This window comes from Camelina sativa, chromosome 2 (assembly GCF_000633955.1).
Source record: "Camelina sativa cultivar DH55 chromosome 2, Cs, whole genome shotgun sequence".
NCBI classification, from domain to species: domain Eukaryota; kingdom Viridiplantae; phylum Streptophyta; class Magnoliopsida; order Brassicales; family Brassicaceae; genus Camelina; species Camelina sativa.
This window is the reverse complement of record NC_025686.1, coordinates 4,683,017-4,705,635: the sequence shown is the minus strand read 5'-3', so window position 1 is coordinate 4,705,635 and position 22,619 is coordinate 4,683,017. Positions and strand designations below refer to the sequence as shown.

The 22,619-nt window shown below is 34.8% G+C and overlaps 2 protein-coding genes across 2 annotated transcripts; both read right to left on the bottom strand.

Moving 5' to 3' along the window:
- Positions 741–4,082, bottom strand: LOC104717572 (monocopper oxidase-like protein SKU5). The gene is made up of 9 exons (XM_010435168.2): positions 3,736–4,082; positions 3,117–3,226; positions 2,752–3,022; positions 2,532–2,670; positions 2,079–2,445; positions 1,625–1,990; positions 1,452–1,530; positions 1,115–1,314; positions 741–1,029 (listed from the first exon to the last, which is right to left on the bottom strand). Exons 1-9 carry the CDS (start codon positions 3,865–3,867, stop codon positions 930–932), a joined length of 1,764 nt encoding a protein of 587 aa, XP_010433470.1. The 5' UTR covers positions 3,868–4,082; the 3' UTR covers positions 741–929.
- On the bottom strand, positions 15,787–19,119 carry LOC104717563 (probable trehalose-phosphate phosphatase F). The gene is made up of 11 exons (XM_010435156.1): positions 18,889–19,119; positions 17,867–17,926; positions 17,338–17,771; positions 17,107–17,247; positions 16,955–17,026; positions 16,765–16,872; positions 16,528–16,686; positions 16,379–16,456; positions 16,220–16,289; positions 16,068–16,138; positions 15,787–15,965 (listed from the first exon to the last, which is right to left on the bottom strand). Exons 3-11 carry the CDS (start codon positions 17,611–17,613, stop codon positions 15,852–15,854), a joined length of 1,089 nt encoding a protein of 362 aa, XP_010433458.1. The 5' UTR covers positions 17,614–17,771; positions 17,867–17,926; positions 18,889–19,119; the 3' UTR covers positions 15,787–15,851.

The following is a 22,619-nucleotide window of genomic DNA, read 5'->3' as shown; positions in this document are numbered from 1 at the left end:
TTTTTTTTTTTTTTCCAAAGCCGATATCGTTGAATTCACAACCACCGGTGCCGATATCGTTGAATTCACAACCACCGGTTACCAAAGTCTGCTGCACCGTCGAAGTTGCAGCCATCAATTAACGATCCGTCGAAGTCACAGCCACCAATTAACGATCCCTATCCAGATCTGCTGCTGAATTATTTGAATTCGCCAGAAAAGCCTCTGTATGAAGCTTCAGACCATAGCAGCATCCATCGTTATCATCAATCTAGGAAGGATGTTCCGGATCCATCGATTTGGCAGCTGCCGTATCAACCTATGAATCTCGTCGTCGTTTTCAGAGCAACTCTAGATCCGACATGAGGGGAAACAAAATCTCTTCCAAAAAAAAAAAAAAATCGAAAAGCTTTCGAGAAGACGATTCGAACTCAGGTTCGGAGGCTCTAAGAACTAAGCCTTTACCACTAGACTACTTTGACATACTCGTTTAGTCATGAAACCCTATTAGATATATCTGTTGTGAAACGTGGGCTTGATACTTAAACCGGTTTAGCGATTCCGTTACTGAAGTTAACGTCTGTTTAGTCGTATGTTCGATTCAACCAATCTTTAAAAGATAAGGTTTTAGTTGACACTAAATTAATATATCATGTATTTTTATTCCAACCGAAAACCATTAGGTATTAAACGTCCAAATTAAAATAACATCGGGTTTTTTTTTGCATTTTTCCCTTCTAATGAATATTTGTTTTCTCAAATAAACAAATCTCCGGAAAAGAATAAAACAACAGATGGAATCCAAAAGAAATAGAAAAAAAAAACAAGTCAGATAAAAATCCAACAACCCCTAAAATAGAAGAACTGTGGAAACGTAAAGAAGAAGGAATCATCTCTGGTTCGATATCAACAAAACCCTAGAAAAATACATCAAACCCTCAAATTATATTTCAATGCTGAAGCATCATCATCATCACCAAAGCCATTACCACCATCAAAAGATTCGTTAATCCAATGCTTTTAGTAGCTGCTGATGAGATCTTCTGTGGCCTGGAAACAACAAAAGAAAATAATTAAAATCAAGTACGTAACAGTAAAAAAAAAATGTGAGTTCTTGAAAAGGTTTGTTTCTTACTTTTGTAGTTTTTGGAGAGCACCACAGTAAAGAACATTGTCAGGGTGCCCGAATTCGGTTTTGTTGTTTTCGTCTGGATTAACCACTCTAACGTATGTTTCTTGTCCAAGATACCAAGAATCAAGATTCTCTGTTCTTAGATTCCAAGCTCCAGGGTTGTCCAAAGATATCAAGATCGCTGACCATGCCCCTGGATACACCTGACAATATCACCCAAAGAACAAACTCAATTATTACAACATTGAAGAGTGAAGACCTCAATTTGCATTGTTTACATTGGTATTTGCATTTGGCTTTAACGTTTACAACACTTTGTATAAGGGAATTGAGTTAATACCTGAATAGTTGAGCGGGCAATACCGTCCCATTTGTTGTAAGTTCCTCTACTGTTCTCAGTCCACTCTCCATAATCCATACTGCAAGCAAGCAAAAGGAACAGTTTATTTACAATGCCAACTTACCAAGAAATCGATAAGAAATGCAGAGACTTTGCAGTCTAACTAAACTCACCCGACGACAAAGAAGGCGTAGCCACTCATGTGATAACTTTGCATCTTAGTGTCATTGTTTTGAAGAACAACTTCCATGAATCCACGATAGGTACCATTGATAATCGAAGTCTCCACTTTAGGCGGTCCAGTTAAAGGTCTTTTAGGGAAATCAAGCTTGTACACTCCTTTAACTTTGAGCTTATCAGCTAGTCTAATAGGCGTAGAAGGATTCTTAAACGATATACCATTAAGAGTTGTTTTTCTCTTCCCATTGATCATCACTGGCGGCATATTCCTCAGAACGTAGACATCAGTTACATTGATAGAACCGTATTTAAACGAGCCTTGTGGGTTAGGTCGTGCACCACTTGCTGATACATTCCATCTGCAACAACAACAACAACGTTTGATTTAAGCCTTTTTAAACTACAAGAACCAAAGAAGCAAGACTTGATTCAAATGTCAAAACCAACCTGATGGATCTTGCTTGGTTCATGGAGAAAGTCTTGTCAAATTCATCTTGTGGTCCAGGTGGTAAGTGACCTTTAGCTTTACCTTTAGAGTTGGTATAGTGTAAGATTCCAACTCCAGTGACTCTTCTCCATATGGTTTCATTTACAACCCGAGCACTCGCAACAATATAGTAATCAGCACTCGCGTTTTGATCCATTGTAACCAAGAAGGAGAAAGATTGACCAACATGAATATCCAAACTTGTGTAGTTCTGTTGAACTGTGTATGATCCTTCAGATTCCGCAAGAACTAAGTTGTGACCTTGAATCCTAAAGTTCAAACTTGTCGAGATTCCAACATTTGACACTCGAAGTCTATAAGTTTTTCCTGTTATTGTCACAAGACAATACCTTCCATTAACAATCCTAGATAACACAAATGGATATAGAGACAAAAAAGCTAATAATACTCACCAGGGTGTACTGTAATAGTTTCGAAGTCGATCCCTTCGGCAACAAGAGTATCATTGTATCGGTAAGGTCCTTTACCGTTAATGAGAACACCATCAGGCATTCCAAGATGTTTACCATCATCTAAAGCCTTCCTCAAAGCCTACATTTTCCAAACAAAATGTTGGAAACAAACTTCTCAAAATTTTTAACTGCTTGAAGAAAAGGCGAAAACTATACTAACCGTGTGGTTCCTTGTGTACCAATCACCAATAGCAATGGTAATATCGCCTTCTGGAGTAGAGAAAGGGACTGGAATAACTGATCTAGGATTGACAATGAAGGAGCCAAAACCACCAGCAGCTCTTTGGAAATGAAGAGATGGGAAGTAGAAGAAACTCCCAATCTGGTCCTTAACTTGAAACTCATAAGTCCAATTCCACTTTGGTGGGATTGGACAATTGGTTCCTAACACTCCATCTTGCCATGAAACACGTCTCTGTTGGATTCCATTCCTGTAAAACATTACAAAACACATTCACTAAAGCTTTCTTCTTTCTTCTTCACCACAATGTAAAAAGACAAAAAAAAAAAAAACTCCATCCTTACCAGTGAAGAAGAAGTCCCTCATCCAATTTGTTTCTAACATTAACGACCAGGTTCTCATTGGTCGTAACATTGATTGTAGGACCAGGAAACTTTCCATTTATAGCAATTACCTGATAACGTAATTAAAGAGAGAAGTTAGAACCCTAATTGTGTGTGTGTTTAGATCTATACTATTCACTTTATCCTACAGTTGGATCTGGAGTTTAAAAAAAAAAGACTGAAACTTTTCTTACTCTAAAGGCAAAAGAAAAACCAATTCATTCAGGTAAACTTTGGATAAATCTAGAAAAAAAAAACACTTTTACATTGTCTATTGAAGAAAATGAAGCAACAAAGATTGAAGCTTTTTGGAGAAATCTGAAATTAAAGAACAAAGATAGAAACTTTACTAAGAATCAATTGCTAAATGTTTTTGCCATTAATAGACACCTAAAAGTTAGATCTTTTTAACTAAGTGTAAATCTCTAAGAAATTAAGGGTTTTAAAAAATGTGGAAGCAAAACCAATAAAGTTCAAAGCTTTGATTAAACCAAGTTCAAAATCTGAAACCCCAAATCGTAAAATCCAAAGAAACAGTAACAGAAATCTAAAGATCTAGAAAAAGAAAAAAAAAAGAAACCTGTTGAGGAACACCAAGGGGAGAAGCAGTAATGTAGGAGACTTCGAAGTTATAGAAAGAATAAGGATCTGCAGCGAAGCAGAGACTTATGCTCATGAAGAACAGAAGAAGCAGGATCTTGAACAAATCCATGGTTTCTTGTTCTTTGCTTTTGCTTTTTTTTTTTTGTTGAGAAGCAATGAACAATGTGTTGAATTGGGTTTGGGGTTTTTAAACAGATTTGTTTAAATCTCTGAGTTGTGAATTTACATTATCAGATTGGGGGAAAAAGGAAGTGAGAAGTGGGGAGAAACTAGAAGCTATAAAGGAAAGAGAAGCAGAGGACACAGAGATAGAGACAGAAAGAGAACGGCTATAATTTCCTTAGGTTGCTGCCTTAATTAATTAATTTCTTTATTATTATTATTATGTTTTTTTGACTATTATTTTACCAGAAATAAAGCCGCACAACGCGCCTGTAAATTTGCCTAAATGCGAAGATAAAAACGAAAAATAAAAAAAAAATATTATAATTCTATGAGGTAGTTAGGTTTTTGAGAAATCATTTTTATTCTATCGATTTGAGCAAAATTTAATAATATCTACTTGTAATATCAGTGAATCGTTGCTAAACTTTGTATTTATATTTAAATCGAACTGTCTAGTTATTGTCTTAAATCGTAAATTAAGAAGTAATTATACATAGTTAATTAGATATATGTCATAAACTAACAGAACGTTGATATTGAATTACTATGTTATTTATTTAAAATTTTGAGTGATGATACCATTAATATTATGAAGAGTGTGAATAATTTTTAAAAAAGCAATTACTTATTTAATTAAAAGAAATAATAAAGTGAAAAATACCCTAAATCAAATTATTTGAGTTTGTTAAGACAATCATTTATTACTTTAGCATCTTATATTCGAATAACATTCTTCATACTTTTCTTTAAATAATACTAAATTACTGAATTTAATCATTTTATAGATACCTTATCCTCCATTACAGAAATTTAATCTTCTTTTTGTCGGTGAACATAAAATTTATGAAAAATCCAAGAAAAAAATAAGTTCACACTTGAAAAAAAAAAAAAAAACAAAGCCAACGGATATAATGATAATAGTACTGCATGATGACAGCAAGAAAGAATGGCTCCCATATGGTTGACAATTTTTTTTATATTCTTTTTCGTTTTCCACCGAAAATAATTTTTTTTAATGTATATTAGCTGTAAAATTTCCATTCATAGACCATTATTTGTTTTCTTATTAAAAAAAATATTCCAACGCGTATTTTCTGATTGATGATTAGCTAACAAATTTACACTGATTGTGGAGAATTATTGTTAAGAAATTATGATGCATTGTTATAATATATAAATGATGACTTAAAAAAAAATTTGAGTTAGAAATTTGTCGGTTTAGGGAAGTGCATTATGTACGCAATAATCACATGCTGCTCGCGTGCTAACTTTAAGCTTATGTTAAAATAAATAAAATTAACAAGTAACTTTACAGTTACATTACTGTATTAATATTTTGATTAATGTGAGGAAGATTTGATTCTTGACCGGTTTGATTTGACCAAAGGCATCTCTCAGGTCAGTTCAGAAAGAAAGAGATAAGATTATTATTATGAGAGGCGCAACGCAACGGTGGGCTACTCCGGATGTGCCACGTCACACTGCTGCCAGCCAAAACGAAAGAGATCCTTCTAATTTTGACCTTTGTTTTTTCTCTTACAAAACACCAAATTGTACGTTTTAGCTTCTTTTTTTTTTTGCAAACAAGAAAAAAAAAAGCTAGTTTTAATTTTCTTCTATGTTGAAGTATATAAAATTGCATGTTGTTGACGGATGATAATATAAAAACATCCCAGATTCTGTTCAAAATAAAATATATAAAAAAAAATTGAAATTTGATCCATCATCCATGTATATGAGTTATGAGTTATGACTTATGACATTTGTATAGGATCCACATATTTTTTGCATTCATTTTTTTATTTCGTATAAAACCTTGTATTTATCGACATTTTCTAATTGCATGATCAAGATAAAATTTATATCTCCATCGTTTTGTTTTCAAGCTTATCATTCTGAAAAGACCTTCTTAAGTTATGTATTAACGTGTAATAACTTTCTAAGAGTAATTCTTAGTCACACCAATTTTAGATTATGTTTTCATCACGTCATGTTGTAAAAACAGTGAATTGCTAAAACGTCCAAAGGTATAAATATTGCAAAAGAGTGTCGGTATACCTTCGTAACCGAATTAGTACGTTCGATTTAAANAAAAAAAAAAAAAAACAAAGCCAACGGATATAATGATAATAGTACTGCATGATGACAGCAAGAAAGAATGGCTCCCATATGGTTGACAATTTTTTTTATATTCTTTTTCGTTTTCCACCGAAAATAATTTTTTTTAATGTATATTAGCTGTAAAATTTCCATTCATAGACCATTATTTGTTTTCTTATTAAAAAAAATATTCCAACGCGTATTTTCTGATTGATGATTAGCTAACAAATTTACACTGATTGTGGAGAATTATTGTTAAGAAATTATGATGCATTGTTATAATATATAAATGATGACTTAAAAAAAAATTTGAGTTAGAAATTTGTCGGTTTAGGGAAGTGCATTATGTACGCAATAATCACATGCTGCTCGCGTGCTAACTTTAAGCTTATGTTAAAATAAATAAAATTAACAAGTAACTTTACAGTTACATTACTGTATTAATATTTTGATTAATGTGAGGAAGATTTGATTCTTGACCGGTTTGATTTGACCAAAGGCATCTCTCAGGTCAGTTCAGAAAGAAAGAGATAAGATTATTATTATGAGAGGCGCAACGCAACGGTGGGCTACTCCGGATGTGCCACGTCACACTGCTGCCAGCCAAAACGAAAGAGATCCTTCTAATTTTGACCTTTGTTTTTTCTCTTACAAAACACCAAATTGTACGTTTTAGCTTCTTTTTTTTTTTGCAAACAAGAAAAAAAAAAGCTAGTTTTAATTTTCTTCTATGTTGAAGTATATAAAATTGCATGTTGTTGACGGATGATAATATAAAAACATCCCAGATTCTGTTCAAAATAAAATATATAAAAAAAAATTGAAATTTGATCCATCATCCATGTATATGAGTTATGAGTTATGACTTATGACATTTGTATAGGATCCACATATTTTTTGCATTCATTTTTTTATTTCGTATAAAACCTTGTATTTATCGACATTTTCTAATTGCATGATCAAGATAAAATTTATATCTCCATCGTTTTGTTTTCAAGCTTATCATTCTGAAAAGACCTTCTTAAGTTATGTATTAACGTGTAATAACTTTCTAAGAGTAATTCTTAGTCACACCAATTTTAGATTATGTTTTCATCACGTCATGTTGTAAAAACAGTGAATTGCTAAAACGTCCAAAGGTATAAATATTGCAAAAGAGTGTCGGTATACCTTCGTAACCGAATTAGTACGTTCGATTTAAAACCTTGTAATCGAATATATGCAACGTAATTTAATTTGAATGTATTTTCAATATTTAATGATTAAAGTAGGCCTGGGCATTCGGTTAACCATTCGGTTTCGGTTCGGTTGTATTCGGTTTCGGTTATTTTGGATATAGTAATATAGTAACCATTTGGATATTTTTGAAATTTCGGTTCGGTTCGGTTCGGTTTCTTTCGGTTCGGTTTCGGTTTGGTTATTTAAATAAATAACCATAACTAACATAAATTATATTAACATTAACCAAATAAACCAAATATAACCAAAACTAACCGAATATAACCAAAATTAACCAAATATACAATAACAAAAATACAAAAAAGGGAAAAATATGGATTCAATTTTACAAAATAGTATTTAACTTTGTAAATTCAAAATAATAACATTTACATATATTGATTATTTAAAATATTTAATTGTTTTGAATCTAGAAATAATTTATATTTTAAGTTTATTTTATAGTTTTGCATAATATTAAGTATATAATATTTGATATCTTCTAGGTTTTCGGATATTTCGGTTAACCATTTAATTGTCGGTTCGGTTCGGTTCGGTTTCGGTTAGTTTGGATATAGATTTTTACTAACCATTCGGGTATTTGAAAAATTTCGGTTCGGTTCGGTTTGGTTTTTTTCGGTTCGGTTTCGGTCGGTTATTTGGTTATCGGTTATTTTGCCCAGCCCTAGATTAAAGTATCCTTCAATTTTAACAAAAAAAAAATCAGAATTGTGGAAAGAAAACAAATACAGAACTAGGAAATTCGTTAACCTATTTATAAAACACACAGTCATTACCGGTTCCATCTTAACATTTCTGTCTACATTAATAAATTAAAAAAGGCCGAAATTAAATACGAAAAAAAAAAAACCATTTTGCATGGAGCTATTCTAACATTGAGCAGTTGTAATAAATTAATAATAAATCTGCCAACTAGTTGAACATGTGTAAAGTAATTACCAACAGCTAACTTTTGCTAAGATTGGTGTGTGGTAGTTGAATTAATCATCCCAACGAATTTAGTTATTTAAAATTATAAATAAATAAAATATACTGCAACGGCTAGTTCATTTTGTTGTTTGTGCAAATTCTTTCAGCGATCCAAGAATCATTTGGAAGTATCTTCAGTTTTACGATAAGCATAACTACAGTAAGTTACTGATCAGTGATCACATGTTATGTAATTTGCAGTGAAAAATAAATTTACCATGAAGAAAAATAAATTTACCATGAACATTGCAATATATAACACAGTTTTAACCTAGAAAGGAGCATTAACATATTTCACTTGACACCCATCATTTTGTTGTTGTCTAATTTTTTTTTTATCTGCCAGATAATAATTTGCCAAGTGTGTTTCGAACTATATAGATTATGGCATTATGCATATTACATAGACACGTATAGTTGGATCAAGTTGACAAGTTGGGAGGACACACGTGGTCCAGTATGAATTATGGTTTATCTTTTGGTAGTCGTGTATGGAATGATTTTCTCAAAAATGATTTAAAGTCAAGACAGACCTTTTCTAATTCGTTTGGGTCCAGTCCATTGCAGAACTTTGTTCTGGTTTGGAGACTCCTTGGGCCGGGTCATGGTTCCATGAGAATAACAAACTTACTTTGAAAATGATTTAGATTGTAACTCTAATACTATGTTGGTTAAAGTATTCTCTAACACATGTATTTGAGCCACCCCGAGTCCAAACAATCTATGTGGATTAGTCAACAACCGTACGTTTCAATGCCAAGGGATTCGTCTCGACCTCGCGAGTCAAATTGGTAACACAAATTGTTGGAGGGAGGTTCTTGTTGAGATTTAAGCGGAAGAAGAGAGAAGGAGAGAACTCGGCAAAGAGAATATGAAAAGACTTATATTTCATAAGTTATTCTTACAAAGATTTACAAGGGAATATATATAACAAGATTACTAGGGCAACACCCTAATAAATCACATAGGGAATAAGGAAGGAGATATAATCATTCCTAAAGTTAAACTCGACCCTTAAATGCACCACCCAAGACTATTCTTCCCTTTATCACAGCGGCTATAAAGATCACGGTCAATACTCCCCCTCAAGCTTAGCCATGGGAGACGGCTAAGCTTGGAACCCGCAAAAGATCACCTCATTAAAAACCTCCACATAGAAAACCACATGGGACAAAACCATGTTAAGGAAAAGAGTATGATCTCCACGGGTTAGAAGAGTTTTTTCACGGATGAGTTGGATCAATGAGTCCGAGCTTGCTGGAGATGTATTCGTAAATCTGAGAGCTTGTGGCTTTGGTGAAGATATCCGCCAGTTGATCTTTGCTTGGAGTGTAACACGGCAAGACGACACCTTCTTCAATCTTTTCTCGCACTTTATGGCAATCAACCTCAATGTGCTTTGTCCTTTCATGGAAGACTGAGTTGGTTGCAATGTGTATTGCGGCTTTATTGTCACAATGCATGGTGATTGGTTGATCAGACTCCACTCCAAGATCTTTAAGGAGACTCTTGAGTCATGTTAACTCGTTGGTTAGCTTCTTCATCGCCCTATATTCCGACTCGGCACTAGATTGAGACACCACTTTCTGTTTCTTCGACTTCCAGGTTACTAGGTTCCCTCCAACAAACGTACAATACCCTGTCGTAGATCTCCTATCCATTGTATCACCAGCGTAATCTGCATCACAGTAGCCGACAAGTTCCGTGTTGTTGTTCTTTCCCATCCAAATACCTTGCCCTGGGCTACCCTTGAGATAACATAGAATCCGCTCAAGTGTTTGCCAGTCAAGATTCGTTGGGGCCTTCATGTGTTGGCTGACTTGGTTCACCGCATAGCATATGTCCGGCCTTGTGATCGTGAGATAGATAAGCTTGCCTACCAGCCTACGGTAGCGTCCCACATCTTTGTATGGTTGGTGCGACTCGGGAACTGGAGCACCGGGTGTTGGCTTCTCCCCCTTTCGCTTGACCTGGTAACCCTCCTCAAGTGGCGTGGACACATGTTTGGCTCCCATTTTACCTCTCTCATGTAAAAGATCAAGTGTATACTTCCTTTGAGAAAGAAATAATCCCTCCGGAGAGCGAGAAATTTCTATCCCAAGGAAGTATTTTAGTTCACCTAAATTCTTAATATCAAAGGTAGAGTTAAGAAGAGCCTTAGTGGCACAAATACCGTCCTTATCATCTCCGGTGATAATGATGTCATCAACATAGACGAGAACGACGACACGGCCACCGTTAGTGCGGAGAGTGAACAGCGTATGATCAGCCTCAGAGCGTTTGAATCCATTGGTACGCAGTGTAGAGCTGAGCTTGTGGTACCACGCCCTTGGAGATTGTTTGAGACCGTAAATTGCCTTGTGGAGCCGGAGAACCTTACCCGGAGAAACGATGTGTTCTAAACCCGTTGGAGGATGCATGTAGACTTCCTCAGTCAGCTCCCCCTGAAGAAAAGCATTTTTGACGTCCATTTGGTACAGCTCCCAAGAGAGGTTAGTAGCCAAAGATAGGACCACCCGGACTGTGTGGAGTTTGGCTACCAGTGCAAAGGTATCGGTGTAGTCAAGACCATAGGTTTGAGTGAAGCCCCGGGCCACTAGACAAGCTTTGTAACGCTCTATCTCACCAGTACTAAGATATTTGATAGTAAACACCCACTTTGAGCTGACAGCCTTTTTACCTTTCGGAAGATCGGCCTCATCCCAAGTCCTGTTCCAGATCATAGCTGCTGTTTCATCGTCCACCGCATCTAGCCATTCCTTATATTGCTTAGCTTCCTCGTAGGATTGAGGGACAAAGTGCGCATCCAGCTTACCAAGGAAGGCAGCATGAGCAGAGGGAATAAGGTCAAGCGAACAAACAGCCTGAATAGGATGAGCAACAGCCTGATTGTTGTAGTAAACCCTCTTGTCTTTCCATGTAGACGGATGAGATCGGAGCCGGGTACTGCGCCGGAGCAAGGGTTGAGTAACCGGTTGATCAAGTGTCACTTCTCTATCTGTGCTCTCTGTTTGTTGTTCGGCATGATCAGACTCAGTAGGTGTTCCCGTAGTTGAAGACGCAATCGGTTCGGAAACTTGTTCCAATGATGGATTTGCAATAGGCGAACTCGTATCCAGCCTATCTTCGGATTGAATTGGAGATGATGGTAAAGGATCAGCATTGATGTTCTGTGCGCCAGGCGGTGTTGGTTTAGTGATGCCGAGATGGTCAAGAAGGAACCGTAAGTTAGCTGCCCGGTCAGTATTAGATTGAGATAAGTCTTTTAAACCCTCCCAATCCCTCTTGTCGTAGTAGCCTTGTTGTTCAAGAAACTTGACATCACGCGAGACCAGAGTGCGACCATTGATCGGATCGTAACACTTGTACCCCTTCTGGCTTGTTGAGTAGCCGATAAACATGCTTCTAGTACTTTTGGCCTCAAGTTTATTCCTCTGTACTCCGGGTATTAATACAAAACAAACACACCCAAACACACGTAAGTGATCAAGAGAAGGCTTAATTTTGTTTAGTACCTCATAGGGTGATGCGTCATTTAAGACTTTTGTTGGTGTCCGATTTATCAAGTAGCATGCCGTCATGACTGCATCCCCCCAAAACCGCTTAGGGACATTCAAATGAAACATCATCGACCGAGCCACCTCCATTAAGTGTCGATTCTTCCTCTCGGCCACTCCATTTTGTTGAGGCGTATATGGACAACTGGTCTGTTGAAGGATTCCATGCTTAGCTAGGTGCTCTTTAAGTTTGTGGCTAGTGTATTCTCCTCCATTATCCGATCTGAGTACCTTTATCTTTGCATTAAACTGATTAGTAACATATTTGAAAATTGACAAAGGCATCATAAACTTTATCTTTAGAAGGTAACAAGGTTAGCCAAGTATATTTAGATTTCTCATCAATAAAGGTCACGAAATACTTGTTGTTATCCCTAGAAAGACAAGGAGATGTACAACATCAGAATGCACTAAATCAAAGCAATGTTCATAAAAGGTACTTGATTTAGGAAAAACGGTTTTGCAATGTTTACCAAGAATACAAGACTCACAAGTGGAGTTATCAAACGAAACATTAGGTACCATTAATTCAAAAGCACGAGAATGAGGATGGCCTAGTCTAGCATGCCAAACATCACTTAAATTATTACTGAGATTCGAAGCAAAAGAAAACGAATTAGAAGGAAATGAAGCTTTCTCTAGGACATAGAGATCTCCTCTACCATCTCCTCTTCCAAGGACCTTTCCACTCTCAATATCCTGAAAATGTAAACTGTTAGGTCCAAAAATCGCATAACAATTCAAATCCGTAGTAGCTTTCTTTACTGATAAAAGATTCGAGGTAAAAGACGGCATAAAGAAAGCTTTAGAACTTTTATCAAATAACTTCAGTTCCCCTATTCCTTTAACCGGTACTCTATCTCCATTAGCAATGATAACATTACCTAGAGCCGGTTTTATGTTGTGTATAAGACTAGGGTTACTAATCATGTGGTGAGAAGCACCCGAATCTACAACAAGAGAGGTACTAGGTTTTGAAGCAAAGAAATTGATACCGGAGTCCTTTAGAGCGGCAATAGACTTGATGAGGGCCTCTAGGTCCGACTTTCTTACTACCTCTCCATAGGCTGCTTTCATAGCCGCCTCATCTCCCTGCCTCGATGAACCAGTTCCTTTGTCGCTAGCCGCTTCCTTCAAGAGGTTAGCCTTGAACTTGGCCGGTTTGAGATGAGGATGAAGAATCCAGCACTTATCTTTCATGTGTCCTCGCTTCTTGCAATGGTCACAGATCAACACCTTCCTCTCTTTATGCCTATACACTCCTTTGTTAGCCGTAGCAAGCTCCCCCTTACCGCTAAACAAGTCAAGAGATCCTTGTTCCTTTTGAATTTGAGAACAAATGTCCTCGAAGGAAGGAAGCTTCTCGGCTCTAAGAATGTGCTTCAAGAGGTCATTGAAGGAGGGATTCAATGTGAGAAGAAGACCAAAGACCTTGTCTTGCTCCTTTCTTTCAGTCAGTACCGCCGGATCAAGTGTACTTGGCCGCAACATATCGAGTTCGGACCATAGTGCTCTAAACTTACCGAGATGTTTAGTGAACTCCAATTCCTCTTGATGGACCTCATTAATGGCCTTCTTGACCTCAAACACTCGAGTCAGGTTAGAGACATTACCATAGACACTTTTGAGCGTTTCCCAAAGCTCCTTGGCCATCTCACAATAAGAGTAGGCTTCAAGAATTGACTTGTCGAGAGAGTTTTGGAGAACAGATAGGAAAACTTGGTCTTCTTGGAACCACTTAGCCTTCCTCTCGCTCTCTTCCTCTACTTCCACCTCGGAAGTACCTTCATCTTTTCCTTTGAGGTTCTGCTTTGGAACATAGTCAGTTTCGACATGACTCCAAAGACCACGACCTCCAAGGGCAGTTCTTGTGGTTCTTGTCCACAGCAAGTAGTTTGTTCCCTTAAGAACAATTGGTGTAACAATAGGTTTGGTAGTGTCCATGAGCGAGATCAGGAGAACTGAGACAAGGGAGTCGAACAGAGAGTAAAGAACACAAGTACCGAGAATAGGAAACAAGATTTGAAGAGAATAAAAGAGATTTTAAGTATAACAGAGAATAGGAATAGGAACAGAGAATCAAGGATCGAAGAATTGCTCTGATACCATGTTGAGATTTAAGCGGAAGAAGAGAGAAGGAGAGAACTCGGCAAAGAGAATATGAAAAGACTTATATTTCATAAGTTATTCTTACAAAGATTTACAAGGAAATATATATAACAAGATTACTAGGACAACACCCTAATAAATCACATAGGGAATAAGGAAGGAGATATAATCCTTCCCAAAGTTAAACTCGACCCTTAAATGCACCGCCCAAGACTATTCTTCCCTTTATCACAACGGCTATAAAGTGATCACGGTCAATAGTTCTCTCTGCGCAGTTATGGTGAGATCACTGAAGTTTCCATCGAATCAAGCTTCCATTCAGCATCATAAACATTCCAGATAGAGTCTATCCATGTGCCATTATTTATTTTGGTTCTATAATTAATTACTAAGGGTTTTTGGTTTTTCATCAAAAAAGCCTTTGAGAGGCAAAAACGCTCTCTTCTCTCTCCTAAAGAAAACCCTAGCCGCTTTTTTAGATCTGAGGGGGAGGACCCTTCCGACTGCCGTTTTCTCTCCGGAGTTGCGATTTCCTCTCCCTCCATCCTAGTAGATTAGCTATTTGGTCTTCATGTCAAGTGGTCGAGGTTAGCATCGAAGGTTCAATGGTGAGTAGGCTCTCTTCTCCGTCAGCGGCGGTGTGGTGTGTATCCATGCCGATGTAGCTGTGGTTCTGGTAAGGCGGAAAAGGAGCTTTGTAGTCGAGCCCCGGTTTGAAGACGTCGGATTGTTAGCTTCAGAGTTCCTCACGGCTCAACCGTCCTCCTAGAATCTGCGGTTACGGCGGAAGTCGGTAAGGATATGGTGGGTTTTGCTGTGTGACGAGGTGGTTAACGGTAGGTCTCTTTTGGATCTTAGATGGCGGTCGTGGGCTCCGTGTTCAGAAGTTTTGTCTGAGCCATCAATCTTCTGTCTCGCCGCGATTAGCTTCCACCCGTCCGGATTGAAGGGTTTCTGCTCTGGAAAATTGGGGAGTCCAGATCTGGAAGAGAAGGGTTAGATGTCAATATGTCAGGTTGCTAGGTGGGGATCTAACATCGTCGATCTGGTTTGTCGGAGGGATTAACTTTTCGGGAGGTTTGTAGCTCAAGTGGTCCACCGGAGGAAAGAGGTCGATGGTGGAAACCGGGTTTTTTCCGCCATCGATCTTCGATTCTTCGGTGGTGTCGCTAGGCCGTGGACCTTGAACCCCGCCGGATTTAAGGTTTGATCTCTCTGCTTTCCGTGAGATCACACAGGATCCGAGCTTCATGACTGGATCCGGCAACCTCCTCTTTTTCTGTTTTGTAATTGGATCAGAAATGTGTAAGGCCTCGGCCCAACCCGTTAGGGTTTTTAAATGAATATTAATTAATTAAAAAAAAAAAATAATTACTAAGAATGAGAATTATGATTTATCAAAAGGGAAAAATGTGAAAGAAGCATCAATTTTTAAATTTGGGCTTTTTTAAGTTTGTGTGGACTTTCATAAATAAAGGACAAACTTTTTGTAAAATCTCACGGCAACTGTTTATGATCCCATTTGTAAAATCTTAAGTAGATTGAGCTTATATCAATTTCCTTGTATTGCTTTCTTTACTATGCAATACATTAACATCTCTCTTTACATATAACTTTAACAACTTAATTTCCACGACATAAATGAAAAATCATAAATGAAGGTGTGACTAAAACTAGTAGAGCTGAAACTGTAAACAAAGAAACAAAAAAGAGGGAAATTAAGCATTCAATCAGGAATCCCAATATATTAATCAAATCCAGTAGAGTTCTTCTCCAACTTTGCCNGTTTTTTCATAAGAGAACTTGGGATAAACCTGGTAAAATTATTTCCTTTCAAATTCCTTTGCAACAAAAAAAAAAAAAAAAAAAAAAAAAAAACAAACAAACATATTACGGACAAAACACATCACGTCATGATAACATATGACTTATACATAAACCTGTTTGAAATTATTTATGATTTAATAATTGTTACCTCGGATGGATCTCTAAGGGAGTAAAACGCATTGCTTTCTTTGGGTATAGACGATACTAAGATACCAAAACCTCGGTTCCCATCTCTGAGTACCTGCAAGATTCATCATGTTGTTTTGATTAGACAAATCACAAATTAAGAGGTAATAACATTATATATATAAGTAATGTAATTAACATCAGTTATATAATATACCTTGAATGCATCTTCATCTGTTGTGTCATCACCAATGTAGATAGGCAGCAAATCATCTTTGTTGCTTAGTCCTACAAAATATATGATCAAATTACGATCAATCATTGGTCTAGAAGTTACAAAGTGAATTATAACAATTAATGTGTATATACCGAGAGATTCTAATAGAAACTCGACCGCTCTTCCTTTGTTCCAGTCTATCACAGGACGAACCTCTAAAACCTATAAAACCAAAAATGATTTGTTAACTGATGTTATTAAATTAATATGTTAAAAGTGAGAATTATAAGTATCTTTAAAGCTTATCAGACCTTCCTCCCATGAGTTAGACGCAAACGAGGGTATTGTTTTAAGTGGTCATGGACACGTTGAGCAATAACTGGCCAATCCTAAAATAAACACAAACATCTTCTTAGTATCAAATTCATCAAAATCCAAAGCAAAATGTTGTTTTGTTTACCTTTTCGTCAACGTTACGGTAATGTACAGATGCACAAAACTTGTGGTTCTCTACTTTAGCACCTTTAATATCTTTCATTTTCTCAACAAGGGTTCTAAAAACCTCGTCGATAACCGGTATGAATTCTCTAGCCGGCTGAAACAGGTTCACTTCCTTTCCCTAATAAACACAACAAAACATGTTATAATATGTTTCATCATTTAGCAAAAACACGGTCAATGGATCATGCATTTTAACCTGATGGTCAGTAGATTTGAAACAATTTGGATCATTAGAAGAAGTCATTATGTCCATTCCATGACTACCAGCGTAATAGAGTTCTGTTATTCCTACCAAATGATAAACCTGTAATATTAACCACAAATGTATCAAATGGGTGATTTCCATGAATACAAGAGACGGTTTTACGGTTTAGGATTATATATACCTTGTCACGGCTTCTACCGCTAATTATTGCGGTTGGGAAGTAACTCGCGACATCTTTAACCGCAGAACGCATCTGAAAGACCACAAAGTACTCATATTTTGAGCATAGTGTAGACAGGAAAAAACAGAACAGAGTATAGTGAAGTAATTTACTGCATCGGACATGATGGCACGATCAGGATCATCAACTATAGGAGAAAGAGTTCCATCATAATCCAAAAATACAGCGATCTTCTTCTTCTTTGCTTGTGAAGCAATATGTGCAAACGAGCTAATGGCAGAAGGATATTTCACCTGTTTCACACAATTCCAAACAAAAGATTTTGGTGAGAATATGAAAAAAACATATTAGGAATGGACAAGACTTAATTTACAAATAATTACCATCCAAGCACGTTGAGCAAAGTCATCTTCTGGAGCTACTTCGACGTTGAAATCTTTGATGAGCTTCTTACGTGGTGGAGAAGAAGAAATCATTGCATCTAACCAACCATTAGATCTAACATCATCGACCTTCGCAGGTTTCTTCCATTGTTGAGTCATCATGAATCTACCAGAAGGTGTCAGCTTAGATGATGATATACCGAGTCTTGATTTGTTAACCGATGGTGAAGCTTGATCTTTGAGAACAGAGGATGTGTGGTCTGAGTTTAACTTCATTAACCACAAGTTTAAACAATGCTTCAATGCAAGAACTATTAATTCTTTTTGCTTTCTTTATCTTAACTAACACTTCATCCAACTCGTTTGTCTATAAAAAACCATCTCTTCATTGTTTTCTGGTCACTACTTGTTGGTGAAAGCTCCATTAAACAATACTGATTAACAAGAAGAAAAAAAAACACGACTCAGGAAAAAATTTTGAATCTCTTTTCAGTAACATAATGATTCTTCGTTCTTGACTGAGTAGTACCTTATCATTATAATCTCCAATTGTTCATAGTACTTTAGATTCAATTAGAAATTATATAACCTGCACACAGTCACAACATATCAACAAAGTCAATTATAATGTAAATATTTGGTCCTTTTTTAATGCTTTGTTTTGAAATCAGTAAATATATAACATCTATAAGAATTTTAAACAAAAATTAGTGGAAAATAATGTTTTCCTGTTACAACTGAATACTATTATTTTTTAATTCAATAAAGTAAGTTTTCTGTGTTGAAATTTTTTGTAGTTTTGTTTTGTCGTAACCTTCATGTTACTATCAGTTTTCTCTACATGTTAATAAAGAAAAAAAAAAGTGAGACTAGTGATTTTGACAAGTACCGGAAATTTCAACATATTTTAACCCAAATTTTTATTAAATGGGTAGGTCTACTAATATTAAAAGAGAACACCGACAAACTTCTAAAACATAACTCGAGAGAAATTGACAAATCACACGTATATACATCTAAATAATAAAGTACAAAAACATTTAATGCCAAATCAATCTCCAATATTAATATAACACTTGGATTTTTCATATTTTCTTCGAAGCTAAACTAAAAAACTCGTCTAATACAGATTAAGAAGAAAAAAAGATGGTAGATCTGTTTTTCTAATTTTATAGAGGTGTGGAATGGTGTTCAAAATAAAATAAACTTTATAGAGGTGTTAATTTATTAGCTTTAAAATTTTACGACATTTTTTTGAGGCGCAGAGTTCTAGGTGTACGGACATATTTGCGTGTGTTTTATTTCCAAGTACGACGAATCTGTTTTAAACTGTTTTTTTTTTCTTTTTTTGCAGCAGAAACCAATATTGTAATGTACGAGGAAACAGAAACAGATCTAAAAAATGCAGAGTGCGAGAAAATAAAAAATAGAAAAACAAAACTGAGCAAGATCCAAAAAAAACCTCAAATCTCAAAATGATTAAGCAAGAAACGTTAAAAATTAATTAATTCAATCCTAAAACCAAAAAAAAAGAATAAAAAAAATTCGAACCTGATTCAAATGAGCTTCAAAGGAAGGAGAGAGAGTAAAAATCTTCATCCTTATGAAGATTTTTTTTAGTCCTTTGATGTAAACGTAAAAAAAACAACAACAAAATTTGTGGAGAAATGAGATTTTGGGGATGAAAATTGAAAATTAAACCCTAAAAAAAAAAGAGAGAGTCGAGAATGTAGGGAGGAAGAGAAGAAAGGGGAGGGGAGAAGAATAATGCGGGGAGGGTTTTTCGTATTTATAGACTCTTCTTCTTCTCTTCGGCTTTGGCTTTTGGCTTTTGGGTTAAGGCAATTTTGTTTTTCTTTATGTAAAAAGACCACCCATGTTGAGTTTATCTACCAAATGTGCCACTAATATTTTTAATGGAAGACCAATAGGCAGTTTCACGTTCATGATTTTTAATAAAGTAAACGAGTTGATGAATTTGTCACTGATTAGTCATTTATTCGTTTGTAGGAAATTTTTCTATAGCAATTATAGTATTTTATTTCATGAAAACGATTTTTAGTCCGGTTGTTGGTTAGAAACTTAGAATCGACTTTCATATAATGCAAATAATGACAATTTGTTTATTCATTAAGAAAACAAATCTTTATGATCATCTATATGTTGTAAGATTTACATTATGATAGCGTTTCATGATTTATTTTCCCCCATTTATTTGTGAAGGTTACAAATAATGTTTTTTGATTGATAAAAAAACAACGGTGATGATCATATTACCCATTATAATTTGAATTATTCTGTTATTTTACTAAGCAATGTGTTCATCAAAACAAACATCGGAAACAGTTGTTTTTCAGTGATTTATTCATGCTATATTTTGTACGATGACATGTATGTAGCTTAAAAACAAATATTTGTAATTTAAATAATTCGAAATAAATTCCCACAAAATTTTATGTAGCATACCATGTTCATTTGAGTAGTGTAAACTCTTTAAGAAAATACTAGAATAGAATCCGTAGTACACCGTGGAGCAAAATTATTTATAATTAAAATATTAAAATATAAATTATATTTATTGGTTAAATATGTTATAATTATATAATAACTGTTAAATAAACCATATAATACTGTAATATAATTTATTTTTTATATAATATTTATTTAAATTTAATTAGATATGTCCATTCTCTGATACTGACAGTGTTAACAAAATAATAAAATAATATTTTACCCATGTAACACCGAATTACTTATATTTTTTAATTTATATAAATATCGATAAAACCCGTCTCACTATATAATCCCATCCCGAGATATTTTAACTTACACTATATCATCTTAACTTTTAATATTTATTGTGTATCTACGGTATAATATTTATCATATTTAACTTTTTAAAAGTTTTAAATATTTTTCGTATTTAACCTTTTAAAATTTTTTAAAAGAAAGAACCGAAATAAACCAAATAAAAGTTTTTAAAATTTGAATGCCTGATAAATCAAGAGTCTACTCATTTGTATTCAGAATCATTTTGGCAATTGAGAGTACCATTAATGTCGTAGTTATTGCAGTGTAATTTTCCAGAAATTTTGTTTACAAATTCATTTTCTGGAAATTTGTCTAGATTATTAGAAAAAAAGTATATTTTCGCGGGTCTTATGAAATTTTGGACATTGTTTTATCTGTAAACTAAATAAATGGAGGCCCTAAAATTATGAATTATCAAGAGGCCCATAAAATACTAAGAGATCCATATAAAATTGCTAGAGGTCGACAGAATTAATTGCATTAGTAGCATTAATTGCTAAAACTTTTCTTATTAATATTTTTGAGTAAAAACTGCTGTAAAAATACTAGTATAGAGTATGTTGATGATACTATTGAGTTATATTATTGGTAAGGCGTGGATCCTGTTGTAATTAATGTTTGAACTTTAACTTTATTAAAAAACCTGTGTGCGTTTTAAGTTAATTCACGTAATGAAATTTCTTTCTCAATTTGGATCACATAAAGATCTCAAGAATCCATTTATTAAATGCACCACCTTTATTTTTCAAAACTTCTTTCTTAATCAATCTTGGCCGATCACACAATACGACAACAACAAAAAGAGAAAATAAAACAAAACGGAGAAGACCACGAATCAGCCGTCAGATTCACCATATCCAACGGCCAAAAATTTTACAACTTAAAAATATTTTGTTAAATTAGGTTTCGTCCTTAATAATCAAAAATGTTAGAAGCGTTAATGGTGGTTGTTATTTTGTTAACAAGCTACTAAAAGTCTAAAAGCTAGTCCGTTAACTTACATGTGGCAATGAGTCAAAAGGCAATAAAAGCTTCGTAGACGACACGTGTTGGAGTTTAAAGTTGACGCGTCCACGTGTTTGTTGGGCCTTACATGGGCCCTTCTTTCTAAAAAAGGCAACAAAAAAAACTTGCTTTTTTTTTCTGTTTTTCTCACTTTACTTACCTTCGCGATTAATAATATTTATTTATTTATTTTATTTCTATTGTAAAACAAGTATGATTAATCCATCAACACATGTCATTACACTTTTACAACTGTCATTACTATGTTAATAAGTGGTATGACTCATAACTTCTTTATTCCATTATAAATAGGAATTGTACAACATGAGAAAGAGATACAATAATAATATAAAGCTTTTTACTTTCCCCCACTCTCGTAGTCTCTCCTCCCTCTCCTTCTCTTTAGTATTTTTTTGTTTTACTTTATAGAATATTATATACACATATAGGTGTATTATAGTTATAGTTTACATCACGTTATCAGCACGATCGTCTCTCTGCTCCAACCGATCCAATCGTTTCTATACAGATCACTCTTTTGAGAAAATGTCAACTTTTGAGATTAAGGATGAAGAAATGTGTCTGGCAGATAGTGCTACTGCGCACTCAATATTTAGAGATAAAAAATATTTCTTCTCTCTCAAAATGAATGACTCCACTAAAGGCATGAGTACTATATCTGGAAATGCAAAGATTATAATAGGCTTTGGCCAACGACGGACCCACGTTAAGTTAAGGGTAGTCAGCTGACCTGGTCAAATTTTGAAAATTTCTCTAATAGTATAGGTTTTATATGTCTAAATCAAATTTAATATAAAATATTGCAGCAATTTGACCTCCCTAATTTTATGGTGACATCGAAGGCCCAGCCCACAATGAAACAAAGTTTTTTGTTTTGTTTTAAGTTAGAAATAAATTAGCCCATATTTTTTAACCTAACTAATAATATTTGTCAAACCAAAGTAAGTTTAAATAAAGAAGAAAAGAACGTTTGTCTCATACGTGCCTCAGTTTTATAATTTTCTTCTTCCCAACTCACGATTCACGAACAGAACAGAGCATGTCGACCTCTTCAATCGATTAATCAAGTAAGTTTATAAAAACTAGATTTTGTTTTTACAATGATTTAATTAAATTGTATTGAAATTTCAATATATATTAATATATAAGAGTTAAGTCTTAGAATTACAATAAAATTTTGTGCTTGTATAAAAGGTAAACAATTTGTAATTATAAATTTATAATCCAACTTTTTGTGATCATAATTAATAAGTTCAAAATTTCTTTTATTGAACTCGTATTTACTGTTTATTATTAATAGTTGACCATGTACGTACACCAATTTATTGTTTGATCATGTGTAGACTTTTGGTTAAATTGGTGTTGATGAACTGTGTAGAAAAAAAGAAGAAAAATTGTGTGTATCATAATTCATTTGGCATATACATATATATATATATATATAT

Bases quoted from the DNA above. Each gene is read 5' to 3' on its own strand.
- LOC104717563 (XM_010435156.1), bottom strand. From the start codon at position 17,613: ATGAAGTTAAACTCAGACCACACATCCTCTGTTCTCAAAGATCAAGCT. The intron at 16,873-16,954 runs GTATATATAATC...TTAATATTACAG, and splicing joins GCGGTAGAAGCCGTGACAAG to GTTTATCATTTGGTAGGAAT. The intron at 16,290-16,378 runs GTCTGATAAGCT...TTGGTTTTATAG, and splicing joins GTCTAACTCATGGGAGGAAG to GTTTTAGAGGTTCGTCCTGT.
- LOC104717572 (XM_010435168.2), bottom strand. From the start codon at position 3,867: ATGGATTTGTTCAAGATCCTGCTTCTTCTGTTCTTCATGAGCATAAGT. The intron at 1,531-1,624 runs GTGAGTTTAGTT...GCTTGCTTGCAG, and splicing joins TACGCCTTCTTTGTCGTCGG to TATGGATTATGGAGAGTGGA. The intron at 1,315-1,451 runs GTATTAACTCAA...TGATATTGTCAG, and splicing joins TTGCCCGCTCAACTATTCAG to GTGTATCCAGGGGCATGGTC.